General features: G+C 52.6%; 1 protein-coding gene across 1 annotated transcript in view; it reads left to right on the top strand.

Moving 5' to 3' along the window:
* Tbc1d10a (TBC1 domain family member 10A) overlaps nt 1-10,881 on the top strand; it is a 28,789-nt gene extending 17,908 nt beyond the window's left edge. The window contains exons 2-9 of the mRNA XM_021176755.3: nt 956-1,055; nt 5,239-5,346; nt 7,482-7,588; nt 8,141-8,255; nt 8,342-8,407; nt 8,920-9,109; nt 9,195-9,349; nt 10,063-10,881. Of these exons, the coding sequence (XP_021032414.1) occupies nt 956-1,055; nt 5,239-5,346; nt 7,482-7,588; nt 8,141-8,255; nt 8,342-8,407; nt 8,920-9,109; nt 9,195-9,349; nt 10,063-10,530 (1,309 nt within the window). The 3' untranslated portion in view covers nt 10,531-10,881. The remainder of the gene's footprint in view (nt 1-955; nt 1,056-5,238; nt 5,347-7,481; nt 7,589-8,140; nt 8,256-8,341; nt 8,408-8,919; nt 9,110-9,194; nt 9,350-10,062) is intronic.
* The last annotated feature ends 1,536 nt before the right edge of the window (nt 10,882-12,417 follow it).

Here is a 12,417-nt window from a genome sequence, read left to right as displayed (position 1 = left end):
CTAATAGTTTAAAGTGCATCTGAGGAAACTGTGTGTGAGAGAGAGTTGTGCATGCACAGTTTGTGTTGTATGGTTGTCCGCTTTGCCATCACTCTGTAGGCTGGATAAGAAGGCATCTGTAGAACGCCTGCATGTTGGTCTCCTTTTCTTCTCTGCCTTTGAGAGTTGTGTGAATGCGGGGATGCTCAGGGCTTATCCCCTTCAGAAGCCTCACGGAGGAGCGAGGTGATTGTGCTTTCTACTTAAGACAGGGATCCCTTCCCAGCTCGCCTCTGCCTTCTTTGGTGCTAATCTGCCTGGACTGATCAGTACCCATCAAATGTCAATTCCACAAGGGGCCTGGGAACAAGTTTTCTTAGCCTGTTTAAAAGTGACACAGCTGCTCAGTTAGAAGGTGGCATTTGAAGGGACTTTGAAGTGTCTGTATGACTTTAGCACATGGAGACACTCAGGGAGCATTCCAGCCAAGGGTTTGGCATGCGTGGAGGTTGAGTGATGGGAAATAGCAAGGGTGTAATTGGGGAAAGGCTGAGTAACCAGCTTGACTCAGGTAAAGAGGCAAGCATGTTATTTCTGTATTTGCTTGACTAGTTTTTCATCCAGCTTTCCTCCTAGTGTGCTGGCCCCCTGAAGAGGCTTATTTACTAAGGCAGGAGTGCTTGACTCCAGTGCAGAGGCACACACTCAGTCTCTGCCCAGAGAGGCAAGGTATCCCTGGCCCCCTGACATGTCAGGAGAACAGGCACTTGCCCCTGTTGTATCTGGCCCGTGACTTTTGTGGCTGGGGTGGCAAGCACTCTGCTCATCTGCAGTAGGGCACCATGAGTCTGCAGACCTGAAGGAGGTATACAGACACAGGCATTGTGCTGCTGGGCTGGCCAGCTTGCTGGCTGGGGCTAAACCCAGGGTCTTTGCTTCTCTTGGCACATCTGATACCCTGGCCTCTGATCCACAGACTGGAGGAAGTTCCCCTGGAGGTGCTGAGGCAGAGGGAGTCCAAGTGGCTGGACATGCTCAACAACTGGGACAAATGGATGGCCAAGAAGCACAAAAAGGTAAGGGACCTGGCCTTGGGCCTGGGGCTGGGGGTTAACAGTCTGGGAGGAGAAGGAAGGAGAGCAATGTCACTGCAGTAAATCAGGGGCCTTTCCAACTGTCAGGCTGCCGGAGGTCCTCCATTAGAAGTGAGCGGCAGAAGCTGGCTCTAGGGTGGAGCAAGGTTTGTACCTGGCACGTGACTTCAGAGAAGACCACAGAGAACTCTAGAGTTAAACCAACAGCCCTCACGGGTAACTGTGCTTTACCCCTGCCAGGAGAAAGGCTGAAGATCTTCCTAGTATTGGTTCAGTTAATGTGTGAGGGATGGTTCATCTCTTGACTACAGTAATCTGGCTAACACCCCAGTGAGATTCATTCTAGCGGTACTCTCGCTTTACCAGTGGCCTAAGATTTGAAGACAGGCAGTAAACTTTAGTGTCTACACTATTAACTACCACAGGAAGGGCCTTCTTCACCACCTAGACAAGTTGGTTATTTTCTACTTGTCTCCTTCCTGGGCAAAGTGGAAAGAAAGAAAAGTAATCCTACAATTTACAAGTAGTTTTATAAAAATGAGAACACCCTTTCCCTGTCGCGTTAGAATGTCCTTAGGTCCAGGCTTGCTCATCCTATGGGAACCCCACACTCACCCACCATGCTGAAGCTGTGTGTCGGTGTCTTTGGGAGCCCTTTGTGGTGCTTAGCTACTACCTGGCCACTCATGGCCACAGACTCTGCATATTCCAGTCCACAAAGTTAGGCCATTCCCCCAGGCTAGTTCTGTTTGCCCAGGCAGGGCTGGAAGTCAGGAGTGAATGTCTTCATGCGTGAGCTGTGTAATTTAGGATAAGATGTCTTCCCCTTTTCAGACACAGTCATTAGTAGAGTGGGAGTGATAAGCCCTTTATGAGGATCCTTGCAAGGTGGTGACAGGAAGTGCTTCACGGACTGCCAGGGGAGAAGCTCCCGGGCTTGAGCTCATTCTTGCTGCTCTGAGCACAGTTCCTGGTAGAGTGCAGTGATAGACTATGTGCTTAGCATGGAAAGGAGAGAGTCAACCCTCCCTTTCTCTCTCTCCTCCCTCTTCACCCACTAAGTGCCTGCTTGCATGTGTGTGTGTGTGTGTGTTTTGCTCTAGAGATCGGGCTAGTCTCTAACTCAATGTAGTTTGTCTGCCTCCCTAGTGCTAGGAGGATAGGCATGCACTACCATACTTGGCAAAATCAGTTTTTTTTTGTTTTGTTTTGTTTTTAAGATTTATTTATTATATGTAAGTACACTGTAGCTGTCTTCAGACACACCAGAAGAGGGCATCAGATCTCATTACGGGTGGTTGTGAGCCACCATGTGGTTGCTGGGATTTGAACTTCGGACCTTCGGAAGAGCAGTTGGGTGCTCTTACCCACTGAGCCATCTCACCAGCCCCAAAATCAGTATTTTTAAGACACTTATTTTCCAGTTGTTCCCTGGTTAACTTTGGGGTTCTACCTTATCTTTCCTCCAGTTCCTGATTCTTTTGTAGCTGTGGGGAGTGCCTACCATAGAGCATTCAGCAGCCCTTCCTTTTCCCTTTGGCTTCCCCTACACCATGGGTAAAGGTTAAAGGCTGCCTTTGCCCAGCAGAGGCCTTCAAAGACACGCTTTATTTAATTCATTGTACTCAGAGACCCAGATCAAGATGGCTACCTCAGCTGTAGGCACATTGGCTCTCCCTGGTAACTCCTGCCCGGCTTTGGAAGCATGGCTTCTTCCAGTACAGGAAGCCATGACACAGGAAGCATAATAACTGTTTTGGAAAGTAGGCTCAGACCCAACATTTCTCCTGGACATATTCATAGTCCTGGAAGGAGGGTGTCTTCTTCCACCTCCCAGTTGTGCTCAGGACAGAAATGGGGGCCTGTCGGGAGTCAGGGATGTGCCTTCCCAGAGTTCAGCAGGCAGGGTGTCATCAGTTTGCTGTAGAGATAGGTAGTTTTTGGAGTATCTGGCAGCACTTCCCTTGGGCTATCCTAACTCATTCTGCCCGTCCTCCCTAAGGCAGGTTGATGACCGTCTCCAGCACTCAGACTAGGTGTCTGAGAAAGGCTAGCTGTCCTCTTGACTCTCTATCCCCTGCCCTGGCTGTGGCGTCCATGAGGGTATCACAGTGGGCTGACTGTGCTCCGTGGTCGTCCTGCAGCTCGCACGTGTGATGCACTTGGAGAAGGATGTCATACTCATTTTGCCCAAGTGTAAGATGTTGTAGGACCTGAGGCTCTGGGCTGTCCTATGTCCCACTGCCAAAGCCTGCCCAAAGTGGCTTCCTTAAGATGACCCTTGTCTCACAGCAACAGGAAATTATCCTCAGTGTGTGCTATTGTTCTCTTCTGCTCTCTTCTCTCCCAGTTTTTAAGCAGTCGGGAAGCCCCAGCTTGGCTCTTGTGAGTAGCCAACTGCTCTTCATGACTGACTGTGTTCTACAGACTGCTGCCTGTCTCTTTCCTAGTCCTTAACCCGCTCCAAGCTCTGGAAAGTTCTCTTGCCTATGTTGGTCATCAGGAAGGTCCTTTGTGCCCCTCTTCAAGAGGGGCTATTTGAGGGGCTTTCCAGTTGAGGAGAGTTAGGCAGCAGCTGAAGCCCTTGGCCTTTCTGCACCAGGTATCTTTCTGGGATGATGTGGAGAAGAAGCCCACACTAAGCACAGTTCCCACTCTGATAGAGCCCCTTCCAGCTTCATTATGCATTCCAGAGGAATGTGTAATGTCATTCAGATCTTAACCCAGGTGAGAGGTGGCTGGCCCAAGGTCAGTGTGGGATTCAAACCCACATCAGCTGCTCTCATGCCACAAGCACTTGGCTCTTTGGTCTCAGGCCAGGCTGCTTCTCACAGAGGTAAGAGAGAATCACTGGCTGTCAGCACTATCCTCTCTGCCATCGTCCCGCATGCCCGGGCCCTCTGCCTTTGCACTCACCCCCCTGGTAAGGCAGCTGGCTTCCCTTCCTTCCTTTAGGATCAAGCCCAGGAGGAGAGCACTCCTTCCCGTCCTCGGGCCCCAGGGTGTAGTGAGGTGGGAAGCCCAGAGCCGCGTCTGCAGCCTGTGCGGCACAGTGCGGGGCTGGCGGGGTTTCTGGGTGTGTGCTGACTCTTCCCATTCTGAGGAAAGTGTTCTGTTCTTTATTTTGTATTTGTTTCAAATTTTCATAGATTGTACATTGAGCATATTCCCACCTGTACCCCTTTCCTCTCCTCTCTCTGCCTCTTTAGTACCTTCTGTTCCCTTAAACAGTTTTGTGACTTCTTAAAAGACATGGTAGTAGGCTGTCCATGGCAGCACATGCCTTGACTCTGGATCTCTGTGAGTTCAAGGCCATTGTGTACTACACAACAAGTTCCAGCCTAGCTTCCTGAGTGTTCGGATTCAAGGCATGTGAGTGATAATGTCTGGCCACTCCGAGGTATAGCTGAGGAGAAGGTTTTTATTGTAGACTTGAGGGAGAGTCTTTCCAGGGGCATCTGGAAAGTCCAGCATAGGGAGAGAAATCAGGAGACTGAACATGGCAGCAGACTGAACTGGGCAATGAAGGAGGTAGGGGCGAGAGGGAAAGAGAAGAGAGAGGGCAAGAGAGGGGACCAGGGAGCAAGAGCACAGGAGCAACAGAACTCGTGGTGGAATGGCAGGTTATATAGGGAGGAGAAGCTGGAGGGAGGGAAGCAGCCAAGCACAGAAGTTTAAGGTAGGGAGTGTGGTCAGAAGAGCTGAGGGGATCCACAGATACTGAGTGGGCCTGAAGCCCTACATTTACCCTGGTGGGCTGATAGCATCACAGTTAACTGCCTGTCCTAGTTTCTTTGAGATCTGACAGCACACAGCATCATACTTCTTTGTATGAGGGATTTGAGGAAAGTTTGTTGTCTGCAAGGGTCCCAGAACACATTTTCCATGGATACTAAGGGTTGGCTATAGTTCTGGGGCCCAGAATTCTGTGGTCTACCTCTGGAATGCCTGCATTGTCATTAGAGAATAAGCACTCTGCCATCACCTGGTGGCAGCATGTCTAATTGCAGTCCCCATCCTCCCCGTGGGCTCTGCTGTGCAGGGCAGAAAGCCCTTAGTTCTTCCCTTTCTGCTCTTGTGGGGAGGCTCACTGAAGGCCCACCAGGCCTTAGCAGAGGAGCTGCTGGGGTGGGTGCGTGAGCACAGCTGTTGTTTTGACTTTCAGATTCGTCTTCGATGCCAGAAGGGCATCCCACCTTCCCTGCGGGGACGGGCTTGGCAGTACCTGTCGGGAGGCAAGGTGAAACTTCAGCAGAACCCTGGGAAGTTTGACGTGAGTTTTCCTTTCTTTCTTCACCAACCTGTTGTATCTCTGCGTTAAGCATCTCCCCTGGCAGTGGATCCCCCATATACTATCCTAGACCTCAGTAAGATGGACATCTTTGCTCACAGGCCTGACTGCTCAAGAACCACGTTGTCCCAGTCCGTGATCCATGTCTACTGGAAGCTGTTGTTCACTAAGGCTCTGCCCTTAGCAGGCCCCAGTAGAATAGACTCCATTACAGTTCTGCCACCTTACTCTAGCCTTTCTCTCAACGGTTAGTCAAGTTTGCTTTCATGGTTGAGCACAGTGCATTTCTACACAGCTCTTGGTCATCAGGAAGTGACCCCCAACAACTTCCCCGGTTGATGCTTTGAATGTGTGCTGTAGCCTTCCAAGGGCTATGTGTTAGGACCACAAAAGCCTTCACTTTTCTTGTCCCCCATCTTGTACTCTGTATTCTGTCTCTAAGCCTAACTTAGACATGATCCATTAGGTGGTCTTCAGGGCTACTTGGGGGTCAGAAGCCAGTCAGTCATTCAGTGGTCAGAGACCATGTCTTCTGTATCCCTCTCCCTATCCACCTACCCATGGCTGGCATGGTACAGTATTCTTCAATTCACTAAGCTGAGCAACTAAGCCTGGAGAATACCGTGGATGCATTTGGCTTCCTCGGGGTTGCCCCAGCTTACCTGCCAGACTTGGCCAAGGCATCATGGCTTCCCCCCAGAGTGTTGGGACTAATGGCAGGCAGTGAGACAGAGCTGCCAGCCACCAGGACTTTGTTGATATCCTTCATACTTCAACGAATAACTTCTCTCTGGCCAGACCTGTTGTCTGTGAAGAGTGTGCAGGGGCAGGGCAGGGCAGTCTGGAGTTTACACTGTTGACCTGGAGAGGTTCAAGCTATTTGTTGGCAGCACTTGGGCCTGGGGACAGAGAACGTGGTTAGGTGACAACACTTGGCTATGAATCAGGGTGATTGGATATTCCCACATAGCACCAAGGTCAGGTCCCACAAGAGCAACTTCTTGACTCTAGAATCTTCCTTCTAGTAGCTCTGTCTCCTGCATTCCAATGGACTCCATCCTGGTCAGAGTTGGTGGGCTCAGGAATGGGTGCTCCACCCACAGTCCAGAAGGCTCAGCCACGAGAGCCAAGGCTGGGAGTGGCCAGCCTACTGAGGGCACTGTCGAGGAGTGTATCCTTGGTGCAAGGAAGCACAGAACTTTGTTTTGTGTTGGAGGAGTGGTTGGTTTTTTTGTAGGGGGGTAGGGAGGCTTGTTTGTTTTTTGTTTTCTGATACAAGGTTTCTCTGTGCAGACTTGGCTGTCCTGGACCTCACTTTGTAGCCCAGACTGGCCTTGAACTCAGAGATACTCCGTTTTCTCTAAGTTCTGGGATTAAAGGCTTGTGCCACCACTGCCATGACAGTAGCACAGAGCTTTGTATGTGTACAGAATAGTGTCCAGAAAGGAACTGACCACCCCTGAGATGTCTGGTAGGATGCTGATGAACCCTAGTACCTGGACAAGCACGTAACACCTGACAGATGTCACACTCCCTTCCTGAGCAGGTGACACCTGCAACACAGGATGCAGGCAGCAGAACAGCTGGGTTTGGTGGCTCTGATTCACATCTGCTCTCAAGTCCCAGCTCCATTTTTCTAGTCAGGAGGCCTTGGGTAAAAAGACTTTCATTTAACCCTTTAGTTCTCCTGTCTCTGATCAGAGTGTAATGACGGGATCTGTTTTGGGGTAGGGAAAGGGCCAGCAAGTGCCATATGTGTTGGATACCCAGTTCTGCATCTGGCTCCAAGCAGTAGTAACACCTGTAGCTCGTGTTGGGAAGAAGCTTTCTGTCTGAAGGACAAGACATTATCCCTGGATAAACTGAGCCCTGACTACTGTGATTCTGGCCACAGCTGGAATTGATGCTTGCTCCTAAGACTTCCAAGAGTTAGGATTCCTCTCAGGCTTCCCAGGGTCCTGCCATTGTTGCCTCTGTGGGTTTCCTTACATGTCTTCAGGAAGGCCTGGTTCTATGATGAAATTGGGGGCCGTTGGTGCCTAATCTGGTCCCTGAGACAGTTGCCTCCTACCAAGGGTGCTCCTCACTGCTTCCTGACATTATGCCCTTGCTTCCAGGAGCTGGACATGTCTCCTGGGGACCCCAAGTGGCTAGATGTGATTGAGCGTGACCTGCACCGGCAGTTCCCATTCCATGAGATGTTCGTGTCCCGAGGAGGCCATGGGTAAGCAGGCTAAGTATGTGGGCTAGAAGATGGCTCTAAGCTGTCTCTTCGACTGTCAGGAGCGGTACAGTGAGCTTGGCCGCATGGGTGCGAAACTCTACTGTTGCCCTTTACCTTCTGTGCGCTGGCAGTGTACTGACCCACTTTTGACTCTTGCGGCTGCTTGCGTGATTTACTCTCTGGGCTGTTAGAACTTTCCTGGTCAGGCCCTCTTGATGTACGGAAAGGGATAAGTGAGGTTGGTGGACAGAGACAGGAGGGGAGTGATGTATTAGGCAAGGACAGAAGTATCCAGCAGGGTGGCCCTCTCTAGCCCTTCCTCACTCAGTCTGTCTCTATCCGGCATCCAGCCCTAGTCCAATCCTTGCTTTCTGTTTGAATCCTGTCATTGGGTGGGTCACAGGTCGGAGGCTGACCCATTGGTGACTACAAGCACATCCTTTTCTGGGAAGGGCAGGGCAGGTTCTGAGGCAAGCCTGTAGACATGGAGTACAGGGAGGTGATGGGCAGTAGTCAGCTCCTGCCCTCCTATCCTGCCTGACCTCTTCATAGCCAGCAGGACCTGTTCCGTGTGCTGAAGGCCTACACGCTGTACCGCCCTGAGGAGGGCTACTGCCAGGCGCAGGCACCCATTGCTGCTGTGCTCCTCATGCACATGCCTGCTGAGGTACCTAGGACCTAGGCGGGTGGGTGGGCGGATGGGCACTGGGACCTAATCCCCGCCTCAAGGGCTCACGCCTCTCTCACCCACAGCAAGCCTTCTGGTGTCTGGTACAAGTCTGTGAGAAGTACCTGCCTGGCTACTACAGTGAGAAACTGGTGAGTACCTACCTAGCCTGAGATGCTCCAGGCTGAATGCATTCTGTGGCTGCTCCAAGGCCCTCCCCCTTCACTCATAGCCACCCAGGCTAAAGCCACAAGGCCTGATAGAAGCCACTTACGTACCAGTTACACACTCACCTCCATCTGTGCCTCGGCTCCCAGCCATGCCTCATTGACTTTGGCGTAAGAGCTTGTTGCAGCTCCACTCTGTCCCACCAGAATGCCTTTCCCTCACCTTTCACCCCATGCGCAGAGCTTTCCTTGACCTTGACAAGCAGGAGTTCCCATTCATGTGGTGTTTGGGACACTCAGCCCCATTGTCCCTCCCCCATTCTGTGTCCACGGACTATTTCAGTCTCCCTGAGGGGACCGTCTTGTGTCTGGTCTGTCCATCTGCCTGCCAGTGCTCTATAGGCTCTGGCTACCTGATGAATTACTCAATGTTGGCCCAGTACTAGGAGCTCACATGGGGCTGTGGTCATGGCTCTGTGGCCTTGATGTCTCTTCAGGAGGCAATCCAGCTGGACGGCGAGATCCTCTTCTCACTGCTACAGAAGGTGTCCCCCGTGGCTCACAAGCACCTTAGCCGCCAGAAGATTGATCCCCTGCTGTACATGACAGAGTGGTTCATGTGTGCTTTTGCCCGCACGCTGCCCTGGAGCTCTGTGCTGCGAGTTTGGGACATGTTCTTTTGTGAAGGTACCAGACTATGGTGGATAGTGGGGGGTGCAAAAGAAGCCCCAAGCCTCCTTGGACTCATCACCTGCCTCCCCGCCCCATACAGGAGTCAAGATCATCTTCCGTGTGGGGCTGGTACTACTGAAGCATGCACTGGGCTCCCCAGAGAAGCTCAAAGCATGCCAGGGCCAGTATGAAACCATCGAGCAGCTGCGGAGCCTCAGCCCCAAGATCATGCAAGAAGCCTTCCTGGTTCAGGAGGTGCGGACCTGCGTCTCCCACCTGCTATGGGAGGGAGGGGAAGCTGGCAGTTGACTTTGTATGGCCCTGCCCCAAGGGTTGACTGGTCAGGCCAGGTCAGGCGAGGTGGGCAGGGTACAAGAGGCACTATGAAGTGTCCCCATTAGCTAGGCCACTCCACTCTGGGAACAGAGCAGAGCTGTGATCTATAGCCCCCTCAGTTTTCTTTTTGGATACTTGTTTTTCAGAGGCTACAAATGAAGAGATACATACATGGCCAGCTTCTGTTGGGGATCATGGCCAGGCTCATGACAGTGCATTGTAGCAGGGGCAGACATACAAGGTCATCTGTGCCCACTTCCAGCACTGACCCCATTTTACACTTGAGGAAGTAGGGCTCAGAGAGGCAAAATTTCAAAGTGACTTTCCTTTGTCACCAGCTGAAAAGTGATAGGGCTGGAACTGAAGCCAGGCTGCCCTAGTCAGTAGGTGACATACTGGCTAAGAGTGGGGTTGCCCATGTCAGCTCTGCCCTTCCTCCTGTCCTAGATGTAAGGAGAGAGGGGTGTGTGGGCTGTAGGTAGCTGTCTCTTCCGAGACCATGGCTCTCATGTTTGGCACTCAGACCACAATGATATCCTCCCTTTAGCCGACAGGTAAGGGATGCTGGTGGGCAGGAAAGCAGAGGGGAAGGTCATCCTTCCGGTGCTCACCTGCTCCTCATTGCCCCAAAGGTGATAGAGCTGCCTGTGACAGAGCGCCAGATTGAGCGGGAACACCTCATCCAGCTGCGGCGCTGGCAAGAGACGCGTGGTGAGCTGGAGTGCCGCTCTCCGCCCAGGATGCATGGTGCCAAAGCCATCCTGGATGCAGAGCCTGGTCCCCGACCTGCCCTGCAACCTTCACCTTCCATCCGCCTACCCCCAGATGCAGCCCTCCTCAGCTCCAAGGCTAAGCCACACAAGCAGGCCCAGAAGGAGCAGAAGCGGACAAAGACCAGTGCGCAACTGGACAAGTCCCCAGGCCTCAGTCAAGCCACAGTGGTGACTGCTTCAGGAGATGCATGTCCTCCTCAGGGTGTGTCCCCAAAGGACCCAGGCTCCCAGGACCCGGTCCCCCAGGACCCTACTCCTCAGAACTTAGCCTGCCACCGTTCCCAGGAGAGCCTGACCTCCCAGGAGAGTGAGGACACCTACTTGTAACCCCGGGAGCTCAGGCCTCCGCGGGGGTCTTCTCACGTCTTAAACGGTTCACAGACTGACAACACTCCAGGTCCTCTGCGCCTGAGGAGCCAACTGCTTGGCCATTGGGCTGGGATAGGATCTGGCTGGTCCAGTACAGATTCTGCCTGAGCCTCCTTATTTATTTTCTCGTGAGTTGAGCTGGTCCAGCCAGCACAGGCAGAAGCTATGGCCAAAGGGGTTGGGTCTCAGCCCCATCCTTCTGGGGGATGTTCCCCAGGGGTAGGGTGCTGACATGTGGGGAAGCGGTGGGGTACTCTTTGTGTAAAATAGATATATGGTTTTGTACGGAAATAAACAGGCTTGTGTATAGAGCTGGTGTATAGTTAGGGACCCAGAGGGATATCGCCCTTCATCCTGGGAGCCCCGCTGAAACATACAGGGGACACGGAGTCCAGAGCCAGTTGCTGTTCTTGGCTCTTCTCTCTCGGCCCATCTTTCTTCCGTGTTCACCTTCTGACACAGCTGAGTTAGTCCAGGTGAAAGCCCACCACTGGGCAGAGCAGGAAACAGTCCCCAAGGCCTTGGTCTGTGCTGCTTTATTGGGGGCTGGGGGTAAGATCCTGAAGAGGTAGCTAAAGGCTCCAAGGCCAGACCTAGATGCTGACCATAGCAGGGAATAGGGAGAAACAGACTTAGAGGAGCTTCCAGGCATTGTCCTGGTACAGCTGGGAATACTGAGGCTGGAGAGGCGAATGGTCAGGGCAGCTTCACATTCTCTGCCTCCTGCTTCTCAGCCCTGTGGCTCTCCACTCTGTCCACACTTGCCATGGTGAGATGAGGAACTCACTTAAGACCCCAGTTAACTTGTGAGCACTCACACAGTATCAGGGGCTGCCGCCAGGGCAAGGTACTGCAGGCGCCTGACACAGGCCTCCACCAAAGAAAGACAGGTGAGGGGAGAAGTGGGCCTCCTTGGTAAAGCGCTACTTTCTGGGCTTGTGCCTGACATAAGAGGAGTTCTATGTCCTCCTCCTCCAAGTGCCACATTTGCACCCAAGCCCCTCACCCAAGTGAGCAGAGGGCCGTGGAGGGTCTGGCAGGTGCTCAACTACAACTTGATAGCTGGCGGTGAGGAGAACAGGGTGTCCCTGGGAGAGGCCCCCCTTCTGCTGAGGAAGCAGCTTTTCTAGTCAAACAATAGTGGTTGTTCCTGGCCTGAGACCAAGCTGGGCCAGACCATAGCAGGGGACAGGGAGGGAGGGGCAGACTCACAGGGAGCTTTTAGGCATTGCCTGGGCCTAGCACATGTTGTCCTGGTACAACTGGGGAGACTGAGGCTAGAAAGGCAAACGGTTACCAGAGACTCTGGGCAGCTTGCACACTCTCACCCCTGTGGTTTCCTACTCTGTCCACACTTGCCGTGGTGAAATGGGCTCAGCCTTTGAAAAGCACCCCCCAACCCCCTTAGTTCTCCAGGGGACAGGCCAGGATGTGACGGCTGCACACTGTTCCATGAGAATTATCTGGAGCTAGCAAAGCCAGGAACAGGACTGAGCCCAGCTTCCGTCTGCCTGTGATGCAGGGTCTGGAGCATCAAGTCCTGCGTGGGCCTGCTGGGTCTTGATCACACCTAAGTAAGACCTGCTTTAAACTACCTTGTTCAAAGCTTCCAACCTGAAGCCGAGTGTCTGGGCCAAACAAGGGCCCTTTGGAGCATGCCCCATCCTGCCATGAAATCAACCTGTGCTTGCTCGTTTCTGCTCAGCCTTGGGGTTTTCTTAAACCTTGATCACTGGGGTATCTGCCAGTGCTTAGGGGCCTTCTTGGATCTGTAGCTAATTTAGATGTGTTCAGGCCAGTTGAGTTCTGCTAATGATGAGACGCTTTAAGAAAACTTCAACGGGG

Source organism: Mus caroli, unplaced genomic scaffold (genome assembly GCF_978045245.1).
Source record: "Mus caroli unplaced genomic scaffold, Mus_caroli_1 scaffold_13, whole genome shotgun sequence".
NCBI classification, from domain to species: Eukaryota; Metazoa; Chordata; class Mammalia; order Rodentia; family Muridae; genus Mus; species Mus caroli.
This window is presented reverse-complemented; position numbering and strand designations above follow the sequence as displayed.